This window comes from Mustela nigripes, chromosome 16, assembly GCF_022355385.1.
Source record: "Mustela nigripes isolate SB6536 chromosome 16, MUSNIG.SB6536, whole genome shotgun sequence".
NCBI classification, from domain to species: domain Eukaryota; kingdom Metazoa; phylum Chordata; class Mammalia; order Carnivora; family Mustelidae; genus Mustela; species Mustela nigripes.
The window spans coordinates 44,936,283-44,959,939 of NC_081572.1; the positions used below are offsets into that span (position 1 = coordinate 44,936,283).

General features: G+C 39.3%; 1 protein-coding gene and 1 pseudogene across 1 annotated transcript in view; one reads left to right on the plus strand and one right to left on the minus strand.

Annotated features, from left to right (window-relative positions):
• The window catches only part of RPA1 (replication protein A1), a 77,634-nt gene that overhangs the window by 38,879 nt on the left and 15,098 nt on the right, over positions 1-23,657 (plus strand). Inside the window, exons 6-11 of the mRNA XM_059378826.1 lie at positions 15,971-16,063; positions 18,901-19,033; positions 20,193-20,295; positions 22,631-22,699; positions 22,838-23,030; positions 23,189-23,328. Coding sequence (XP_059234809.1) covers positions 15,971-16,063; positions 18,901-19,033; positions 20,193-20,295; positions 22,631-22,699; positions 22,838-23,030; positions 23,189-23,328 — 731 coding nt within the window. The remainder of the gene's footprint in view (positions 1-15,970; positions 16,064-18,900; positions 19,034-20,192; positions 20,296-22,630; positions 22,700-22,837; positions 23,031-23,188; positions 23,329-23,657) is intronic.
• On the minus strand, positions 3,395-4,225 carry LOC132004166 (small ribosomal subunit protein uS17m-like; annotated as a pseudogene).

Genomic DNA, 23,657 nt, shown 5'->3' on the forward strand with positions numbered 1-23,657 from the left:
GCAGAGAGCCTGCTTCCCTCTCTCTCTCTCTGGCTGCCTCTCTGTCTACTTGTGATTTCTCTCTGTCAAATTAATAAATAAAATCTTTAAAAAAAAATACTTTCTAATTTCCCTTTTAATTTCTTCTTTAACATTATATTACTTTTATGTATATTTGTTTTCAAGTATTTAAAGATTTTTCCAGAGATCTTTCTATTATTGATAATTTAGTTCAACTATGGGTAAGTACCATATGTTATGTGACCTGAATTCTGTTATTTTATTGTTCCAAGTTGTGATCTCTTGTGGTAAATTTTGTATGTACTTGAGAAGAATTTGTTTCTGTTGTTGGACACAGTGTCCTATAAAATAAATAAATGTCAGTTAAGTCAAGTTGGTTGATTGTAGTTGTTCAAGTACTGATTTTCTATTGACTTGTTCTATCAGTTATTGAAAGGGATTTGGAATCTCTGACTATAACTGTGGATTTCTCTATTTTTTTCCTTGAGGTTGTATTAGGTTTTGCTTCATATATTCTGAAATTCTGTTAGTAAGTGCATTAAACATTTAGGATTATTATGTTTTTTTATGAACTGACTTCTTTATCATTATGAAATGACGTTATCATTAACAAAATTCTGTGCTTTGAAATCTTTGTCTGCTATTAATATAAGCACTTTGTTTTTGATAATAAAAATCCTAGAGAATCAGGTTTGAAAAAGTATATACATATAACTTTTTTAATTTTTATTTTAATTAGTTTAACTAATTTTTAATTAATTTCTTTTAATTAGTTTAGCTTGGTATATCTCTTTCCATCCTTTAACTGTTCACCTATATTAACTGTATTTCTTATAAGCAGAGTATAAGTGGGTTTTGCTCTTTTATCCAGTTTGATAATTTCTACATTTTAACTGGGTGTTTAGACCATTTATATTTAATATAGTTATTGGTATGGTTAGTTTAAGTCTGACATCTTGCTATTTGTTTTTTATTTATCCCCCTTTTCTGCCTTCTTTTGGGTTGAATATTTTTTGTGATTGCTTTTATTTCCTTTGTGGACTTATTTACTGTTGTCTGTACTTTGCTCTTTTTAGTGGTTTGTTTAAGGTTTATAATATGCACTTTAACTTATCAGGGTCTGTCTTTGAGTGATGCTATACCACTTCACATACAGTGTAAGAATCTTACTTTTTTCTCTTCCCTCCCAGGTCTTGTGCTATGCTTGTCACACATCTTACCTATGTTATAAGCCTCTTGGTACATTGTTATTGTTTTAGTTTAATTAGTTATCTTTTAAAGAGATTTACTTAATAATATCTTATATACTTATGTAGTTGCCATTTCTGTTGTATGGATTGATATCTTCCACTGTTATTTAGACTTTATTGTAGTGGAGATCTGCAAGTGATGAATTCTTTCAGCTTTTTTAGGTCTGAAAAATATTTCACCTTTGACTCTGAAAGACATTTTTGCTAGGCATAGAATTCCAGGTAGATTTATCCTCCCTCTCTCCTTCCCTCCCTCCCTTGCTTTCTTTCTTTCTTCCTTAGATTGATTTATTTATTTTAGAGGCATGGGGACAGAGGGAGAGAGAGTCCTGAAGCAGATTCCCTGCTGACTGCGGAGCCCAATGAGGGGCTCAGTCCCGGGACCCTGAGATTATGACCTGAGTCAATCAAAAGGCAGCACTTAACTGGCTGCTTAACCAACTGAGTCACCCAGGTGCCCCTAGATTTTTCTTTCTGTGTATTTTGAAGATGTCCTCTTGCTTTCATGTTACCGGTACCACGAGAAGTCTGTGATCATCTCTATCTTTGTCTCTGTTCTTAACATGACTTTTTCGCTGACCATTTTACAATTTTCTGTCATTAGTTTTGAGCAGTTTGATTGTGATATACCTTGGTGTCATTTTCTTTGTGTCTTTTGTCTTGATGTTCATGGAACTTTTAGGACCTCTACATGTATAATTTTCATCAAATTTGGAAGATTTTTGGCCATTATTTCTTAAATGTCTTCCCCATCCTTTGAGTCTCCAATTTTTTATATATATGCTGCTTGAAGTTGGCTTATAGTTCATGGGTGCTGGGTTTTTGTTTGTTTGTTTTGTTTTTTTCTTCTTTTTCATTTTGCATAGTTTTATTGCTGGGCATTCAGATTCACTGATCCCTTTACTAATCTTGTTTCATCTGCTATTAATCCTGTTTGGTATGTTCTTTTTCCTCAGTCATTGTAATTTTCAGTTAATTTAAAAAATTTTTTAATTCCAGTATAGTTCACCCGCAGTGTTTTATTAGTTTCAGGTGTATAATATAGTGATTCAGCAATTCTGTACATTTTTCAGTGCTTATCATGATAAGTGTACTCTTAGTCCCCATTACCTATTTCCCCCACCTACCCACCCTCCCTTGTGGTAACCGTCAGTTTGTTCTCCATAGTTAAGAGTCTGTTTTTTGGTTTGTCCCTTTTTTTCTTTATTCATGTGTTTTGTTTCTTAAATTCCCCATATGAGTGACATCCTGTGATATGATACTTGCCTTTCTCTGACTAATTTCACTTAGCATTAGATTGTCTAACTCAATCCATGTTGTTGCAGATGGCAGGATTTTTGTGTGTAGCTGAATAATGCCACATTTTCTTTCTTTCTTTCTTTCTTTCTTTCTTTCTTTCTTTCTTTCTTTCTTTTTTAAGATTTTTATTTCTTTATTTGAGAGAAAGAAACAAAGAGCGCAAGCAGAGGGAGAAGGAGAGGGAGAAGCAGACTCCCCGCTGAGCTGGGAGCCTGACGTGGGGCTCGATCCCAGGACCTGGAGATCATGACCTAAGCCAAAGGCAGATGTTTAGCCATCTAAGCCACCCAGGTGCCCAGTGCCACATTTTCTTTATCCATTCCTCTATCAGTGGAGACTTGGATTGCTTCCATAATTTGACTTTTGTAAATAATGCTACACTAAGCATCGGCATGCATATATCTTTTCAAATTAGTATTTTCTTGGAGTAAATATCCAGTAGTGGAATTACTGGATCATATGGTATCTCTATTCTTTCTTTTTTCCTTTTCTATGTGTAAACATTTGTATTAATGGAGACTTTAATCTGATAAAGTCTGCCCCCAATCAGACTATTGATTATTTCTACTTGTAATTAGTTAAATCAAAGAAAAAAATGTAAATTAACTTCAAAAAATTTTAAATTAACTTCAAGTATATACCATCAAAAATAATAACTCACTTAATGTGGTTTTATCTGTTTTATGATATCAAAAGGTTTTCTCTTTCCCAAATAAAGATTCTAAGATAAATTCAAGAATCCTTTGAATGAGAAAAGATGACACCTTCTAAAACAGTGAGTTTACAAAACAATGCAGGGGATCACTAGGCACACTTACTGTAAGAGAAAAGTATATCCAGTGAAAAGGAAATTTAAAACATGACCTTAAACTTTTATGAAAAATTTTAACAAGGGGCGCCTGGGTGGCTCAGTGGGTTAAAGCCTCTGCCTTCGGCTCAGGTCATGATCTCAGAGTCCTGGGATTGAGCCCCACATCGGGCTCTCTGCTCAGTGGGGAGCCTGCTTCTTCCTCTCTCTCTCTCTCTCTCTGCCTGCCTTTCAGCCTACTTGTGATCTCTGTCTGTCAAATAAAAAAATAAAATCTTTAAAAAAAAATTTTAACAAAACCTTTCGTTCATTTACTTTTAGCTGTTCCATAAATACTAGAAGATAAATTGAACATTTTTGCATTGAAACTTAGAAAAATGTCTTTTTCCATAAAGTAAATATCCATCTTTCCCTTTGGCTCCTTCTAATCCTTCTTCACTGTGCTGTTCTTCCAGATTTTTGGTTAGGCAGGTGGTTTCCAAGCTGACTGGGTTTTCCAGATAGCTTCCTGCACGGGGTTTTCCAGTCACTGGACCTATGATTTATCCAACTTTGAAAATGACTTTGGCCCATTCATGTTTCATGTGCTTTATTCATGAGACAGGTATAGCTTTGAGAAGCCCAGCATCCCCAACTATGCACAGCTGAAGAGCATCATGAACAAAGTAGGCTTTTCACCTATTAAAATAATTATTAATTTAATAAGTAATAAAATAATAATTAACAATACTTTATATTAATAATAATTAATAAATAGAGATCCAGAATAAGCCTGATCACTCTCACTTTAGCTATTTTTTTGCATTGCCCTTCCAGTCACCTTCCACATGATCCATTTGGCAAGGGCAGACCAATGAACTACTGACATTATGTGGCTTTGGTCACCTCCTAGCTCTCCTTTCCCTGTGTATGTCCTGGTGGTTCGTTTTTTGAGGAACCTCCATGCTGTTGTCCAGAGTGGCTGCACCAGTTGCCTTCCCACCAACAGTGCACAAGGATTCCTTTTTCTCTACATTCTCGCGACACTTGTTGTTTCTTGTGTTTTTTATTTTAGCCATTCTGACTGGTGTGAAGTTGTATCTCATTATAGTTACAATTTGCATTTCCTGAATGACGAGTGATGTTGAATATCCTTTCGTGTGTTTCTGCTCTCTGTATCTCTTCTTTGAAAAAATGACTGTTCATGTCTTCTGACCATTTTAAATTGGATTATTTGTTTTTTGTTATTAATTTTTTTAACTAAATCTGAAGAGATGATGGTAATCAATGAATATTTGGAAAAGAATTTCTGACACAGGGGTGGCTGGATGGCTCAGTCATTAAGTGTCTGCCTTTGGCTCAGGTTATGATCCCAGGGTCCTGGGATTGAGCCCTGTGTTGGGCTCCCTGCTCAGTGGGGAGCCTGCTTCTCCCTCTTAACTCCCTTCGCTTGTATTCTCACGGTCTCTTTCTCTATCAAATTAAATATATAAAATCTTTAAAAAAAAAAAAAAAAAAAAACAAGAACAAAAACAGGGCGCCCGGGTGGCTCAGTGGGTTAAAGCCTCTGCCTTCGGCTCAGGTCATGATCCCAGAGTCCTGGGATTGAGCCCCACGTCGGGCTCTTGCTCCGCCTGCTTCCTCCCCTCTCTCTCTCTGCCTGCCTCTCTGCCTATTTGTGATTTCTCTCTCTCTGTCAAATAAATAAAATCTTTAAAAACAAAAACAAACAATTACAGGGTGTTCTGTTGTGTGACTGGTCCATAATTTAACTAGCCTCAGGTTGATGACCCTTGGGTGATTCGCTGTAACAGTCAAAACAGTACTGTAGGGAATAGCTTTATATATGTGCAGGTATGTGGGCTGAGGTGGTTTGACTGCCAGAAGTAAGGTTGTTGGATCAACGGATAGATGCAACAGTGGTAGGTGGATATGGTTGGGTTCCCCTCTGTAGCATGGTGACATTCTGCACTCCCACCCGAGTGCCTGAAAATACTGGCTTCTTCACAGCTGTGCCAACAAGAGTATGTTATTAATCTTTGGAATTTTTACCAATCTCCTAGGTGAAAACTGGGATCTCAGTGTAGTGTTTCATTTGTCTTATGAGCAATGTTTTAAGTTGTTTGAGAGTTTTTTATTCTCTGTGAACTGTTGTATTCTCCATTTTTATTTTGAGTTGTCTTTTTCGTCTCCATCTTTGAGAGTTCTCTAAAGAGTAGGGACATTAGTAGTCCTTTGTCTCTGAGTTGTGAAGGCTTTTTTACATTGCTTATGGTGGCCTCTTGCTATGCAGCAGTTTTTTTGTTGCTGTTTTTTTGAAGTTGGATTTTCCAATTTTTTTTTTTTTAATGATTTTGGAGTTTTGAGCCATTATTAGGAAAGTCTTCCTTACTCTAAAGTTGTTAGGGCATTCACCCATGTTTTATTCTAGTACTTACATGATTTCACTTTTATATTTAAATTTCCCATGTCACTTCTGTCTTATAATTGGTTTCTCGGTTTGTGGTGTTTTGCACTTCACTTGTCACGTCATTTGGAATTTGTGGGTTTTCTCTGCCCCCTCAATTCACTGAACATGTCAGCTCTATGTGGGACATTTGTGTCCAAAGTGGATAGTCATTCTTATTGCTCTATATGATTTTTAGAAGTGGGAAAACTTGGTCATCATTCTTCCTCCGGAAATGGAACCTTTTGGATTTTAATGTTTATGTACACAAAACATAGTAATTTGATGCTTAAATTGGAGAGGGAAAGCTGGACCTATTTAGGTAAAATTCTAAAATCTTAAGTTAGAACATTACATTTGTTTTGCTGTAATAAATTTTTGTACAGGGGGCACATTGGTTATCTTCTCAGCCTTCAGGACAAAGCAATGGTTAACATCTCTGAAATCTTTGGATGCAGTAGGGTTGAGAGAGAGATGATTGTGCTCAACTTTATCACCTTTGGCCAGATTTCTGATGTTTTTATGTTGTATTTGAGTGGTTGCTTTGGACATTTTGTGTTTCAGGTGCAAAAGTATTTGAGATAAAGTTGGAATTGAAAGGGTTGAAGGTAATTATCGCTTGGGGTCAGAACCATAGAACCAGGGAAAAAAACTCCTTTGTCCCCATACTCCATTCCACTCACTCTGCCCTTTCTTCAGGGTCTATTAAAGTGCAGAGGGATGAGAGAAGATTTTACTGTTCAGGATTATTTGCTATTGAATTTCATTGTAACCAGATCAATAACACTTTGTTACTTGGGTCATCATGGAAATAGCTTTGTTACAGTGGCTATTACCTTATGGTGTATTTCACAGAAATGGTTTCTAATTGTCTATTGTGAAGGCAAAGAAACTGTTATTAGTGAGGAGAGAAATAAAGTTAGATTTGTATCCTCCCAGCACTTAACCCAGAACCTGTGACATATCAGGTGAGTGGTAAAATTGGCTAAACCCAGCCCTGGAAATAGGCAGAGGAATTCCAAAATGTGCACTGAAATTATTTGGCAGAGTACCACGTTAAATGCAGATACTTACAGAATTTTCCAAATGTGAGAAATAAAACTTCAAAACACACTTCATGTTTCATATGATACTGGACTGGAGGATTTTAAACTTCTGTATCTACCACTATGTTTTTGTCATTATGTATAGCATTGCTCTGTGTCTATACTATTTCCAGCAATATTTTACTTAGACATTAATTCTCAAGCAATATTTAGTTTAAAGTATTTTTCATTATTGAAAGGTGTTAGTTGGAAATTTTTTCAGCCTGATTTTGATCCCTTTCTGCCAAGGGGGATTATTTTTTTTAATTTTATCAAATGTTTTTTTCCCCCCAAAGGGGATTTTTAATTATTGAGCATTTATTTATTTATTTATTTATTTATTTTATTTTAGTTGTTGTTGAGAAAGTACTTGCTTGTAAGAAATTAAGTTTTTGTTACTCTGTATACCGCACATCTGTTAGCTAATTTTTCTCAGCTGGTGGCTCACTTACCATATTTTATGTATATGTGTGCGTGTGTGTGTGTAATTTTTTTAAAGATTTTATTTATTTGAGAGAGAGTGCACACGAGCAGGAGAGCACAAACAGAGCAGCAGAGGGAGAGGGAGAAGCAGACTTCCCACTGAGCAAGGAGCTTAATGTGGGGCTTGATCTCAGGACACTGAGATCATAACCCAAGCCAATGGCACCCAGCTTAACCAACTAAGACACCCAGGAGCCCATATATATATATATATTTTTTTTTTAATTAAGAATATATTTTTTTAATTTTTTAGAAGATTTTATTTATTTGTCAGCGAGATGGAGATAGTGTGAGCACAAGCAGGGAGAGTGGCAGGCAGAGGGAGAAAGCAGGCTCCCCAGTGAGCAGGTGAGCAGGGACTTGGGACTCAACTCCAGGACCCTGGGATCATGACCCAAGCTGAAGGCGGATGCTTAACCAACTGAGCCACCCAGGTGTCCCTATATTTTGAAATTTCTTTGAAGTGATCTCTATACCCCAATATGGGGATTGAGCTCACAACTCTGAGATCAAGAGTGGCATGCTCCGCTGACTGAGCCAGCCTCACTTAACCATTATACTGATAGTAGAAATGGTAAGTGCGACTGCAGATAACTTGAGAAGCCAGAGTATGCTTTTTTCTCCCAAAGAATATTTATTTATTTGTTTGAAAAAGCACAATGAGGGGCAGAAGGAGAAGGGAAGCAGACGCCGCACTGAGTGGGGAGCCTGATGCAGAGCTCCATCTCACCAACCTGAGATCATGACCCTAGCTGAAATAGTCATACACTCAACCGACTGAGCTACCCAGGCGCCCTTAGAGTCTGCTTTTAAATGTCCTATTTCCCCCTGGTTCGGAGACATAGAGCAAAAGAGTCTTAAAATTATCACCTTGATTCATTTTACTTGAAATGGTTTCATTTGCAGGTGGCACAAAACAGATTAGCATTAGTTGATTCTCTGCATTGCTGCTTTGGGATATAATTTTAGTTTTTAGAAAGATTTTCATTTCGCTGTAGAGTAATTTCAGGTTTTGTGATCAGCAGCTGTGTTGCAGTGCATTAAATTGAAAGGCAATTGTTGCTATTTAGAATGCACTAGGACTTCCGTTGTCCATTTGGTTTCAGTGCTATCTTACCTCCTGTGTCAGCTTTGCAGGTGTGGTCCAATAGCAGGAGTTAAGGATTGCTCTAATAAATGAATGACTTAGTAACTTTTCCTGACTGCTGTGTATCATGGTTACTAGTTATGTTCTGTGTAACTAGAGTTTTGTCTGCCAGAATTAGTTGCTTACAGTTAAAAATTAACTAGATGGTGGTGAACTGGATGGATCTATTTTAGACAAACCTGGTTAAGACTAGGTTCTGGGGGCGGTGCCTGGGTGGCTCAGTCATTAAACATCTGCCTTCAGCTCAGGCCATGATCCCAGCGTTCTGGGATCAAGCCCCGCATCAGGCTCCCTGCTCGGCAGGAAGCCTACTCCCTCTCCCACTCCCCCTGCTTGTGTTCCATCTCTCACTGTGTCTCTGTCAAATGAATAAATAAAATCTTAAATTAAAAAAAAAAAAAAAGACTAGGTTTGGAGGACACCTAGGTGGCTCAGTGGGTTAAGCCCTGCCTTTGGCTCAGGTCATGATCTCAGGGTCCTGGGATTGAGCCCCGATCGAGCTCTCTGCTCGGCGGGGAGCCTGCTTCCCCCTCTCTCTCTTTGCCTGCCTCTCTGCCTACTTGTGATTTCTGTCTGTCAAATAAATAAATATTAAACACACACAAAAAAGAAACCCAGTTTAAAAAATAAAAAAGACTAGGTTCTGCCTCCTCCAGCTGTGTATGACTTTGGGCAAGTTACTTGACCTCTTTAACCCAGTTTTCTCATCTGTGAAATGAACATAATAACACCATCTTTGTCATAGGCCTAAAGATTAAATGGGATAATCCACTTAACCTCGTACCTGGTGCATAGTAAGTACTCAAAGATTGGTAGGTGTTATTAATATATCTGTTATAAGGCCTAATTGATTTCTTATTAAATATGCTATATCCTTCATCGAGTCTGAGAATACTGTGCTATGTAATAGACTGTGCTATGTATTAGACTGTATTATGTACTGCTAAGAAATTACAACACATAAATCACCTGTTGGATTTTTTGGGGACATGCATGTTGGCTTTGGGATTGATCACCTGTGGATGTGATTTCAGATGAATTCCTTGCTGGCCACCCTTTACTCTCCTCTGCTTCTCAACCTATCAGCAAGTTCAAATCAGCCATTCTTTTTAGCTACCCTGAAATTGTTTTCTACCTGCTTCCTTACTAATCTACCTTAGTATAAAAAATATACATACTGTCAATTTTTTATTAAAAGAAATAAGCGTTAGGGCACCTGGGTGCTCAATCAGTTATGCGGCTGCCTTTGGCTAAGGTCGTGATCCCAGGATTCTGGGATCGAGCCCCACATCAGGCTCCCCGCTCAGCGCAGAGCCTGCTTCTCCCTCTCCCTCCCGCTCCTGCTCTCTCTCTGTCTCTGTCTCTCTCTCTCTCTCTCTCTCAAATAAATAAAATCTTCTAAAAAAGAAAGAAATACACTTTAAGGATCCCTGGCTGGCTCAGTTGATAGAACATACAGCTCTTGATTTTGGGGTCCTGAGTTTGAGCCCCAAGTTGGGTCTAGAGGTTACTTTAAAAAAAGAAAAAGAAAGAAATGCGCTTTGTTGTGCTAGCAGAACTGTTCCAGCTTCTTGTGCACCACAGTTCTGTGTGGCTCAGAGTTAGTACCTGTGAACAGACGTACAAGACATTTCTTACACTTTTTACCAAAGGGAGTTACCATTGTACTGCTTTTGTGTAAAGCTTTTCATCACTCTTGCCCCAACTTTTTTTGTTTTCTTTTCTTTTCTATTTTTTTTTTTCCTGGTAAATAAACAACACTTCGTTCCTAAGGAATAAACTTCTCAACTGAAGTCCCTTGTCCTCACCAGAGAGCTGTAATGGAACAGGGATTTGGGCTTCAGTTCTTCGCCTCACTACAGATGAGATTTTGCTTTAACTAGCATTAAAGCTAGCAGTTAATTGCACTTGTCCCAAATCAAAATATTCCAAAATTTTCAAAGGTTTTATTATTTTATTTTAGAGAGCACGAACAGGGAGAGGAGTGGGGTAGGGCGAAAGAGAGAGATGCAGGCTCCCCACCCAGGCACCTCCTGATGATTACCTTTAAACGATGGCTTTTAAACACAAACTAAAAGCCTGATTGATACTCTAGGTTTTTAAAGATATTATTATTATTTTGGAGGAAGAGGCAGGGGGTGACGGAAAGAGAATCTTTTTTTTTTTTTTTTTCTTTTAAGATTTTATTTATTTGGGGCACCTGGGTGGCTCAGTGGGTTAAAGCCTCTGCCTTCAGCTCAGGTCATGATCCCAGGGTCCTGGGATCGAGCCCTGCATCAAGCCTGCTTCCCTTCCCCTCTTTCTGCCTGCCTTTCTGCCTACCTGTGATCTCTGTCGGTCAAATAAATAAATCTTTTTTTTTAAAAAAAGATTTTATTTATTTATTTGACAGAGAGAGAGAGATCATAAGTAGGCAGAGAGGCAAGCAGAGGAGGAGGGGGAAGCAGGATCCCCGCTGAGCAGAGAGCCCAATGTGGGGCTTGATCCCAGGACCCTGGGATCATGACCTGAGCAGAAGGCAGAGGAAGGCGCCCCATGGAGAGAGAATCTTAAGCAGCTTCACACCCAGTGCTGACTGAGCCTGGTGGAGGGCTTCATATAATGACCTGACCCAAAACGAAGAAGTGAGACGTAATGGACCATAGCACCCAGGCGCCCCTCCAAAATGTTTAAATAGAATACTTTGTTCTTTAGACACGTGTTTTTCCCCTTATTTCAACTGTTTGGAAATATTTTATATTTAGGTAAGTTGTCTGGCTATGTAGTTTGAATTTCTCTGTATTTTTTCTTATCCTTATTGGGAATGAGGGTGAACAACTTATATACCAAGCTGGTATTTGAAAGAAGTGTGTATAAGGCATATGGTAAAAATGGGGTTGGGAGAGAAAAGATTGACAGATTTTTAGCAACTGCAAATGGAATATATATACATACATATACATGTATATGTATGTATATATATATATAATTAATTTATTATTTTTAGTTACCTACGTGTAGACTGGCAGACATTTAAACATGAGTAATTAGGATTTTTATGTGTTCAGCCTGGAGTTTCTGAACAAAGACCAGCTGAGCCCTTCCTTGTACTTTACAGATATTTCTCCAGTAGCCATTATGCTAGTTTAGTTGTAAAGTAATGAACAGTATTTTGTGTAGTGTTGTTTGCTTTTTTTTTTTAAGGTTTTTTTTTTTAATTTATTTATTTGACAGAGATCACAAGTAGACAGAAAGGCCGGCAAGAGAGAGAGGGACGCAGGCTCCCTGCTGAGCAGAGAGCTCAATGCAGGGCTCAATCCCAGGATCCTGGAATCATGACCTGAGCTGAAGGCAGAGGCTTTAACCCACTGAGCCACCCAGGTGCCCCTGTTGTTTGCTTTTTTTTTTTTTTTTTTTTTTAATTTATTTATTTATTTTTATTTATTTGACAGAGAGAAATCACAAGTAGATGGAGAGGCAGGCAGAGAGAGAGAGAGGGAAGCAGGCTCCCCGCTGAGCAGAGAGCCCGATGCGGGACTCGATCCAGGACTCTGAGATCATGACCCGAGCCGAAGGCAGCGGCTTAACCCACTGAGCCACCCAGGCGCCCCTGTTGTTTGCTTTTTAATTAAAAATCCCCAACACCAAAAAAAAAAAAGAAATTATAATACATTCATTTTAACTCACGTTAAAATGTCAAAAAATATTCAACCTAGAACAGGTAAATAGTCAAGTTATGTTACTGAAAATTGTGATAAAATACTCAACTGAATTTACATCTTAATAATTTTTAAGTGTGTAGTTTGATGGCATTAAGTACATTCACGTTGTTGTATAACTATCAATGCCATCCATCTCCTGAACTTTGTTTGAAGATTTTATTTATAAGTAATCTCTACACCCAGTGTGCAACCTGAACTCAGAACCCTGAGATCAAGAGTAGTGTGCTCCACTGGCAAGGCCAGCCAGGCACTTGTACAGAACTTTCTCAGTCATTGTCTCAAACTCTCCATCCATTAAACCATAACTTTCCATTCCCTACTCCTTCTGGTTCCTAGTAATCAACTGTTTTTTCTGTCACTGTAATTTGATTACTCTAGGTACCTCATAAAGGTTAGTTATGTTTTTAAAGAAATTAAATGTTAAGAGATCAGCACTGTCCTGTGACCATGTCCTCTTCAGGGAGACACTTGATAAAGCAGGAATGGTAATGAGGATGGGACCTTAGATACATTGAAGACCATGGAAGTAGGGTGGAGTGGGGTTTGTGTATTTTTATGGCCTCATCTTTAAATGTTGAAATCTTTTGGATCTTTTGAATATATTTCATGAAGCACGTTAAGAATAGTTTTATTTTTCGGGGCGCCTGGGTGGCTCAGTGGGTTAAGCCTCTGCTTTCGGCTCAAGTCATGATCTCAGGGTCCTGGGATCGAGCCTCGCATCGGGCTCTCTGCTCAGCAGGGAGCCTGCTTCCTCCTCTTTCTGCCTGCCTCTCTGCCTACTTGTGATCTCTCTCTGTCAAATAAATAAATTTAAAAAAAAAAGAATAGTTTTATTTTTCTTTTCCAGTTACTTAGCTCCATTACTGTTTACTGAGCAACTCAGTTTTTCCCTACTGGTTTAAGAAAAGGTTTACTTTAAAATTTCAAGATGTTGGGTGCCTGGGTGACTCAGTCAGTTAAGTGTCTGCCTTTAGCTCAGGTCTTGATCCCAGGGTCCTGGGATTGAGCCCCATGTTGGGCTCCACACTTACTGTGGAATCTGCTTGAGATTCTCTCTCCTCCCTCTGCCCCTCCTACTTGTGTGCATCCTTGCTTGCTTTCTCTCAAATTAATTAATTAATTTTTAAAAATATCAACAGCATTTTCCAGAGAGCTAGAACAGATAATCCTAAAATTTGTATGGAATATTTACAAAAGACCCTGTATAACTAGAGCAATCTTGAAAAAGAAAAAACTGGAAGTACCAGTAACTCCAGACTTCAGTTTGTAGTACAGATCATAGTAATCAAGGCAGTATGGTAGTGGCACAAAAATAAACACACAGATCAATGGAAGAAAACAGAAAACCCAGGAATAAACCCACAATTATATGATCAATTAATCTTTAACAAAGGAGGAAAGAATATACAATGGGAAAAAGACAGTCTCTTCAACAAATGGTGTTGGGGAAACTGGGCAGCTCCATGCAAAAGAATGAAACTGGACAACTTTCTTATAGCATACACAAAAATAAACTCAAAATTGATTGAAGACCTAAATGTGAGACCTGAAACCATAAAAATCCTAGGAGACAGCAGAGACAGTAATTTCTCTGACATCAGTCATAGCAGCATCTTTCTAGATACATCTCCTGAGGCAAGGGAAATAAAAGCAAAAATAAGCTACTGGGACTACATCAAAATAAAAAGCTTCTGCACAACAGAGGAAACAGTCAACAAAACTAAAAGGCAACCTACAGAATGAGAGAAGGTATTTGCAAATGACAGATCTGATAAAGGCTTAGCCTCCAAAATATATAAAGAACTGTTACATACAATTCAATATTCCAAAAATAACCCTGTTAAAAAGTGGGCAGAAGATATGAACAGACATATCTCCAAAGAAGATCTTGAGATGGCCAACAGATGCAGTGAAAGATGCTCAGCATCGCTCAGCATCAGGGAGATGCTGTTCAAAACTACAGTGAGAGCTCCCTCACACCTAACACCTGTCAGAATGGCTAAAAACCAACCACACAAGAAACAACAAGTGTTGGTGAGGTTGCCCTTTGGTGGGAATGCAAACTGGTATAGCCACTGTGGAAAACAGTATGGAGGTTCCTCCAAAAAGTTAAAAATAGGACAACCTTAGAATCCAGTAATAACATTACTAGTATTTGCCCCCAAATACAAAAACTTGAATTCAAAACAATATATGCAGCTCATGTTTATTGCCGCATTATTTACAGTAGCCAAATTACAGAAGCTGTCCAAGTGCCCTTTGATAGATGAATGGATAAAGAAGATGTGGTACATATGTACAATGTAGTATTATTCAAGCATAAAAAAAGATTGAAATTTTGCCATTTGCAACAACATGGATGAAACTAGAGAGTATTATGCTAAGTGAAATAAATGAGTCCAAGAAAGACAAATACCTTGTGATTTCATTCATACGTGAAATTTAAGAAAGAAAACAAATGAACAAAGGAAAAAGAGAGAGAAGCCAGGAAACAGACTCAACTCCAGAACAAATTGCCGATGATCAGAAGGGAGGTAGGAGGGGGGTTGGGTGAAATTGGGGATTAAAGAAAATAAAATTAAGGTCTTAATTTTTCTCCCCATAGGAAGAACTGAAGAATAAGCAATTCTATTTTAACCTTTTTAATTTTATGCTAAATTTATTTCACTCTAATGGCATAGTTAACTCTCATTTTGTGGTACTAGTTAAGAGAACTATTGGCAGAAGGAAATGAAGTCAGTGTATAATAGGCCCATTTGAGTGAGGGCTTTGGGAAAACCAGCAGGAATAAGCCTGGTGGTTGGAGAAGGCAGAGAGACAAGGTGGCAGGCAGGGAGCCTTTTCAGCAGGGCTCGCCATTTTTGTTCGTAGGACTTTCTAGGAAATCTTTCTTGGTGAGCCGCCTGGATTAGGTTGACTTCTACTTTTAGTGCCTTCACAAAGGCAAAAATCAAATCCCATAAACCTGTTCTTTTTTTAATTAGGTGTATTTTGCAATTTTAACATTCTTCAACTCCTAAACATTTGTAGAAAGGGTTGAGGAATAAATAAATAGTCTCATGGTATGGCATTTCTTATTTTCTGCTTGAGAGACATGTTCCTTTCCCCTCCTTTCCTTTTAATCTTCCCGTTGCCTTGACACACCTGCTTCTGAACTCCATCTCATCTCTCCCTGCTGTGACAGTTCCCTAGCACTTCACGGTACCTAAGGCTCTTACAATTCTTATTTTCCACCAACTGTCAGTTGCAAAATAAGGTTGCTTTGTTTGGGAGGGAAAGGGTAGAATCCTTTCTGAATGTCTCCTTTTCCTTTGAAGCAGGAGCACTTCAGAGACAATTGAACTGCTTTTAGGTTTTTCTTACCACCCAGCTTTTTCTTCTGATAGAGCCTGCCGTGAACACAGTTCTGTTGATGACATCGATTTGTTGCTATGGAAATAGTGGTAATGTCACAGATTCAGCCCAGTGACTTTACTTCAGGTTCATGCAGGAGAAATGGGCAAGGCTTTAGGAGAGAACCTCATTAAAACTGAAAGCCATCAATTATAAGCAGGTGAAAGGTAAATGGAGCCAACCTTTTATATAATGAAAACAGAAGTGAACCCCTAGCAGATTGACAGCACGCAGTTGAATACCCCAGCATGAATTCTGACCCATGAGAGTCTTTGACAGAATAAAAAATTTACACGTTCTCTGAGTATTTCTTCTACTTAAGTTTAAATCTTTTAACCTGCATTATTTGCACTGAAATTGTCTTTCTTCTGATCCTCAGGACACGGGCAGCAGCAGGTAGTTCCTCCCCCTGTCTCAGCGGCCAATCCACCAGCCAGCAAGCCCCCGCAGCAAAATGGGAGCTCAGCAATGGGTAAATAGCCACATGAGGACATGTGCTAATTATATGCACCAGGATTCTGAATGTTTTGAAATGTAACCTGAGACTAAAGGGAATTTTCAAAATGCTATTCATGATCTTTGCTTCTTGCAAAGGAGAAGCCCAGTTCTTACTGTAAAGTGTGTGATTGAACAAATGATTAAAAATAGTCTTTTAGGGGCACCTGGGTGGCTCAGTGGGTTAAATCCTCTGCCTTTGGCTCAGGTCATGATCTCAGGATCCTGGGATCGAGACCTGCATCGGGCTCTCTGTTCAGCAGGGAGCCTGCTTCCCTCTCTCTCTGCCTGCCTCTCTGCCTACTTGTGCGCTCTCTCTCTCTCTCTCTCTGTCAAATAAATAAATTTTTTTAAAAATAGTCTTTTAACGATACTTAATATGCTTCTTTTTGTCAGGATGATGCACTGTCCTCTGTTAATAGTAGTTTATCTGGTACTTGCTCACATCTTACCTTTTACACTCTCTTGACTTTGCGAATTTATATACTTTTTAAATTCTCACCTTTTAACTATTTGGAATCCACTTGTCTCTCTCCAAGTTTCCCACGTGGGGTTCTCATGGATATTTATCTTAATGTGAAGATGGTATCATTTATATTGGTCATAGGTCCTGCTTCCCAGACTCCTGGATGAGAAATAGTTTTTCCCTTTAACTCTCTGCAGTAGGTCCTGAGAGGCTATAATGGAATCATTTTGTTTACTTTCTGGCCTTTGCTTTAGGAGCTGCTATTGAAAATGATGATTTGGGTTAAATTTATTTTTAGAGGTTGGATTTATTCTTAGAAGTTCTTTTTTCTGTCACAGCTTCTTATACACCACCTCCTCAACTCCCCTCAACCATTAGTTGCTAATTTTCAATGCTGAGATTTTAAGAAATTAAGGTTAAGACATAACTAATGTTGCTGTGAAACTTTCAGGACATGGGACTTTTTCCCCATTGGTCTTTGATATTTTTATCTACCTTGCAGTATCTGTCAATCTATCTCCTATCTCTCTCCCTTTACAAGTGGATCTATTTTTTTTTTTTTAAGCTTTTTTTTATTTATGTGACAGAGAGCGCACAAGCAGGGGGAGCAGCAGGCAGAGGCAGAGGGAGAAGCAGGCTCCCCACTGAGCAGGGAACCTGATGTGGGACTCCATCCCAGGACTCTGAGATCGTGACCTGAGCCAAAGGCAGACGTTTAACTGACTGAGCCACCCCGGTGCCCCATAAGTGGATCTGTTTATACACAACTCCTAAATTTGTACTGTTGAAGGAGGTCTTAGAATAGATTTAGTGTCTAAGATGGTAAATAATCTAATAGTCACTTCCTTAGGCTGAACTACAAATAGTATGTTGTTATTCTCCCTTCTCCCACAGATTTATTTTCCCAATTGTCTATCTTTGGGTTATGTTAACATTTTTTTTTTTTAAATCAGTTAATGTTGTCCAAACACACATCAGCTGGATGGCAAAAAAGAAAAGACCGGCTGTGTGTTGAGGGGAAGCATGTATGTGTGTGTGTTATGTAATTATATCTTTAGAGTATTAGGTATGTATACACATGCATATATTCTTCAAAGTTCATGGGCTGCCTTGCATAATCTTGAGGCAGTTATTACTGTTGTGCGTATAGTTCTCGCTTGACTCCCCAGTTAGAATAGAAAATGTTAAGATCCAGGACAGTCTATGTATAGTTTTTACTAAGTGCTACAAATACCTAGAATAGTGTCTTACAGGCTGCGGAAACTCAATAAAGAAATGCTGAATAATGGTAGATTTACATTTCCAGCCAAATTCCATCCTAAAGAAATGCTTTGGTAGGGAAGATAGGAAGTAATTGGACTAAATTGCATTTTCTGCATTTAGAGGTTGAAACTTAATAGGAACTGTGCGTATAAAGGAACGCGTGTGTTTATAGGCTTTAGTTACCTGCTCTTTCCAAGTACATGGGAGCTGCTCAGGCTTGGATAAAGAAGCAGAAGGGATCCTGGTGCCCAGCTGCCTAGCTGTCTTGAACCAAAAACTGATTCTTGCCCTTTGCTCCCAACTAAACCCAGTCCCACAGATTTCATTCTAGACTTTCCAGCCCTTTAGACCAGTTGAACACAGAGTTCTCTGAAGATGTTTTGAGGTAAAATATTTGTGATAGGTATCCTTCACCTCAGATGATTTATTCACTATGTCGCTTACCTCCTAGCCTTTCCTTTTGTTTTTGTTTTTGTTTTTGTTTTTTTCCTTAGGCAACTAGTGACCTGCTCTCAGTTTTACCAGTCAAGAGGGTTGGTTGATTTTCTTTCTCTGACCCATTATCTTGCCCATTGATACAAAGGACAGTTTAAGAAGGATGAGCCTCCAGGGCACCTGGGTGGCTCAGTTGGTTGGATGTCTGCCTTCCGCTTGGTTCATAATCCTGGGGTCCTGGGATGCAGTTCCCCCTGCTTGTGTGTGTGCGCTCGCTCTCTCTCGCTCTCTCTCTCTCTCTCTGTGTCAAATAAATAAATAGAATCTTTGTGGAGCGTGGGGGGTTGGTAGAAGGATGGGTCTCCAAAAGAGCAGTGTCTGGACTCAGTACAATTATTACCTTGACTTCAGTCAGCAAATACATAGTAGTAAACTTCTGTGTTCCGAGCCTTCAATTCTCAGTCACTTTTCTAGCTTCCTATTCTGGTCTCTTTTTTATCTCCATATCTCTCGATTACTTAAAAGGTAAAACTTTACCTCTTATTTTGTGTGATTTCACCAGCAACACCTCAGTCATTGAGAGTTAATACAAAATGTATATAAGATTTACATAGAATAATGATGGTCCTCCTTTGTGTTTGTTTTTAAAGGTTCCACTGCATCTAAGACTTATGGGGCCTCAAAGACATTTGGAAAAGCTGGAGGTACCAGCCTCGGGAATAGTTCTGGAGGAACACAGGTCAAAGTGGTACCCATTGCCAGCCTCACCCCTTACCAATCCAAGTGAGTTAGTCCACGGAGTAAGTTCAGAATGTACCTACGATATGATGTTAGAGCTTATTACGGGCTACGGGCTCTTGAGTTATTTATGTGTCCACTTCAGGGTTACCACACATAAAGTAAGTTTCATCTTTTTTTTCTTCCATGGGGGGAGGAGGGTACAAATTGTGGCAACCTCTAACTCTTACTGTGAAAGAATGGCAAGAGAAGCAATCTGCTATAGCCTATGGAGTTTCATTTGTTTTGAAAGAATTTGAATTGAAAAATATTTAATGCTTAAAGGACCCCTTTATCATCTTATGAGTAAAAATAAATATTTGTTGTAATTCAGAAGGCGTTTCATCTCCTCATGCTATAAATAAGTGACTTTTAGTCTTAAAAATTGTTACTATGATTTAGTTGACTAAGAGAATCTGTACTGTTTGTGTAGCCACATTAATATACCCTGAACAGATATTTTCCATTAAAAGTTAATTTTAGCCATTGAAAATTTGTGAGTTCTCTTTTCAGAATTCTTTCAGATATGTTTTTATCTAACCTTCAAATTTTTTGCAGTGCAGGGAAAATGGCTAAGGTAACCAATGTGTCCCAACACTTGCGTTCAGTATGAGCCCCTGGACTATGTATTGGATCTTGTACCTCCTTTTTTTTGGTGACCTCTCTCTGAGGTCATACTGCTTTAGCATGTTGTTTTCTTTTGGTGGCTTACCAACACCATGTTCTATAAGTTCGTATTTATATTCAGGCTGTGTTAGAATGGAGACAGAAGCTTGACACCAGTTTTATCAGTTCCCATAATTGAAAATAGTGGCAGAATATAATTGCTGGTATTACTGCATCTTCTAGCTTAGAACCTTTTATTAAGGGGATACCGTTGCCTTGGTGATGCTTTTTGGAAAAGGGAGAGAGTTTATAAATTTACTAATTTGACAGGGGAATGAGTTAGTGTTGAATCATCTTGTATGTTTTACTACTTGCTTATTCTACAAACTGTCAAACCTGTGTGTCATCTTGGGGTTTTAATTAGCTGGGTTAAAATACAGCTTACGTTGAAAAATGGAATATGCATAAGATGAGAGAGGCTATAGGAAGACGATAGGGAACCTTTTAGATCTTTCCCAGGTAAAACTCGGAGCACTGATATAATCTATTTGGTTTTTAGGTGGACTATCTGTGCTCGAGTTACCAACAAAAGTCAGATCCGTACCTGGAGCAATTCCCGAGGGGAAGGGAAGCTTTTCTCCATAGAACTAGTTGATGAAAGTGTGAGTATTTGCCAAGTGGGGAAATAGGAGTAATTTGAGAAATGGGGCTCATCTCTGTGCAAGGCTATGTGATGAAAAACAGTAGTAGACCAAAAATAAGCAGGATTGTTACTATTGTTTGTCCTCTTTTATAGTCTTCTGGTGCTCTCTGGGGGCAAAGGGTTAAAGATCTTTTTTTTTTCCCCCGTTGTGTGCAGTGGGGAGGAGAGAGAATCTTAAGCAGGCTCCATGCCCAGCTTAGAGCCAGACACAGGACTCAGTCTCTCATCCCTGAGATCATGACCTGAGCCTAAATCAAGAGTCAGACATTTAACCAACTGATCTTGCCAGGTGCCCCAAAGGATTAAAGGTCTTAAATAAAATCCTATTATTTTTTTTATTTTTATTTTTAAATTTTTTACTTTAATTTATTTATTCTTTTTAAGTAGGCTCTGCACCCAGCATGGGGCTTGGACTCACGACCCTGAGATCAACAGTTATACTGGGCACCTGGCTAGCCCAATAGGTAGAACATGCGACTCGACTCTTTTGTTTTTGTTTTTGTTTTTAAGATTTGTTTGTTTCTTTGAGAGAAGGAGCGCATGAGGTAGGGGAGGGGCAGAGGAGATGGAGAGAATCTCAAGCAGACTCCCCACTGAGTGCAGTGTGTGACCCAGGGCTCGCTCTCACAGCCCTGAGATCATGACACTGAGATCATAATCTGAGTCAAAACCAAGATTTAGATGCTTGGGGCACCTGGGTGGTTCAGTGGGTTAAGCCTCTGCCTTCAGCTTAGGTCATGATCCCAGGGTCCTGGGATCGAGCCCCGCATTGGGCTCTCTGCTCAGCAGGGAGCCTGTTTCCTCCTCTCTCTCTCCCTGCCTGCCTCTCTGCCTACTTGCGATCTCTGTCTGTCAAATAAATAAATAAATAAATCTTTAAAAAAAAAAAAAAGTTAGATGCTCCACTGACTGAGCCACCCAGGCGCCCCTAGATTGTGGCAAAATCAATGATCAGAACCTAATTTTTTACCAGATTATCAGTCTAATCTGTCAGTTGGCTTAAATTTCAGCCCTTTAAGTTTCTTATCCATCTGTAGTTTGTCTTAGTTTGTTGTTTTGTTTTGTTTTGTTTTGACAGAGATCACAAGTAGGCAGAGAGGCAGGCAGAGAGAGAGAGGGAGAAGCAGGCTCCCACTGAGCAGAGAGCCCAATGTGGGGCTCGATTCCAGGACCCTGAGATCATGACCTGAGCTAAAGGCAGAGGCTTAACACTGAGTCACCCAGGCGCCCCTGTTTGTCTTAGTTTTAAGTAATCTCTACACCCAGCGTGGGGCTTGAACTCACAACCTTGAGATCAAGAGTCTCGTGCTCCTGTGACTGAGCCAGCCAGGTACCCCCATCTATGGTATTTTGACTGATGGAAAAGTAAAAGTGAAAATCAAATCTTAGGCAACTTGAAAACATGATATATTGTAACATTTTGGCAATGATTCCCAAATATGTTGTAATCCCTTGCTTGGTAGGAACGTGAGGGCAGCTGGTGAATCATTTGGCTCATCACACTTCCTTGTGGGATTCATTCGTGTCACACAGTGTTCAGAATTTATTTTTATTTTTGTTGTCAGAATATTAAAATCACTAGGTTTCTTGTGGTTTTTTGTTTGTTTGTTTTGCCTTTTTTAAAATGTTTAACTTGAGGTTAATAAAACTCCACAGTAGAGGCGCCTAGATGGCTCAGTGGGCTAAAGCCTCTGCCTTTGGCTCAGGTCATGATCCCAGAGTCTTGGGATCGGCCCCACATCAGGCTCTCTGCTCAGCAGGGAGCCTGCTTCCTCCTCTCTCTCTGCCTGCCTCTTTGCCTACTTGTGATCTCTGTTTGTCAAATAAGTAAATAAAATCTTTTAAAAAAAAAGTAAATAAAGCTCCACAGTAGGTTAAACCCAGGTTGTTCACTCTGGTGAATAACTTGAATATGTGACTATAAAATGTGTGTTTCTGGGGGGATGCCTGGGTGGCTCAGTCGTTAAGCATCTGCCTTCAGCTCAGGTCATGATCCCAGGGTCCTTGGATCGAGTCCCATATGGGGCTCCCTGTTCAGTGGGGAGCCTGCTTCTCCCTCTCCCATTCCCCCTGCTTGTGTTGCCTCTCGCTTTGTCTCTCTCTGTCAAGTAAATAAATAAAATCTCTTTTTTAAAAAAATGTGTGTGCTTCTGGAGTGTCTGTAGCTCTCTCACACATCCCATTTGTGCCTGGGTCGACTGCCTTAAAAATGTCATTTTGACACAAGGTGTCCTCTTTTTCAGGGATAAAACTTAGTAAACACAGTTCTGACCTGCTTTTGCATGCTTCTGTAGGGTGAAATCAGAGCTACTGCTTTCAATGAGCAAGTGGACAAGTTCTTTCCCCTTATCGACATGAACAAGGTAGGGCGGTGTTACCCTGAGAACTGAAACTGTTGGGTGGTACCGTGAGGAGTGGGGGGACTCTTGTCCACTGGCGAACTACGTGGTGGTAAGAAGTTGTTTAATCTACCCATGTTCCATGGCTTGCCTCTTGTACAGGTCTATTATATTTCTAAAGGCATCCTGAAGATTGCTAACAAACAGTTCACAGCGGTTAAAAATGACTACGAGATGACCTTCAACAATGAGACTTCCGTCACGCCCTGTGAAGATGGTCATCATTTACCTACAGTTCAGTTTGATTTCACAGGGATTGGAGACCTGGAGAACAAGCCTAAAGACTCACTTATAGGTAAGTCTGTGTATGAGAGCAGAGAGAGTTGTGATGACTAGTTTTGTTTGCAGCCTATAAAGGAAGTGTAAGACTTAAGGGCTTGCCATTCAGCCTTTGATCAGGCTGTAATGGGGGCCTTGACCCTATTTTGCTGACATATTGTGCCTATATTTTAGACATAATTGGGATCTGCAAGAGCTACGAAGATGCCACCAAAATCACAGTGAAGTCTAACAACAGAGAAGTTTCCAAGAGAAATATCTATTTGATGGACATGTCAGGGAAAGTGGTGACTGCTACTCTGTGGGGAGAGGATGTAAGTATTAGCCTTGAGCAGTCAGAGCAGATGCAGAAGGCAGAGACCAAGACAGGCAGCTGTCTTGCCTTAAAGCTTTGGGGTTTTTACCGTGTAGGCCTTCCTAAAGAAGGATCGAACTGGCCAGGCAGTATCTGAAACCCTTTATGGCTGTGATCTCAGTTTTACACAGTGAAATGATGTTTCCTCTGACTCTAGATTAGTTTTGCTGTATCTTTGAACAGATTCTTGTGTGCGAGGTGATCTTGGATAGATTCCATGTACCACTCACGGCATTTACTCTGATTTTGACTGTTTTCCTTATTTTCTGTAAAAATGTTCCGTGTGTT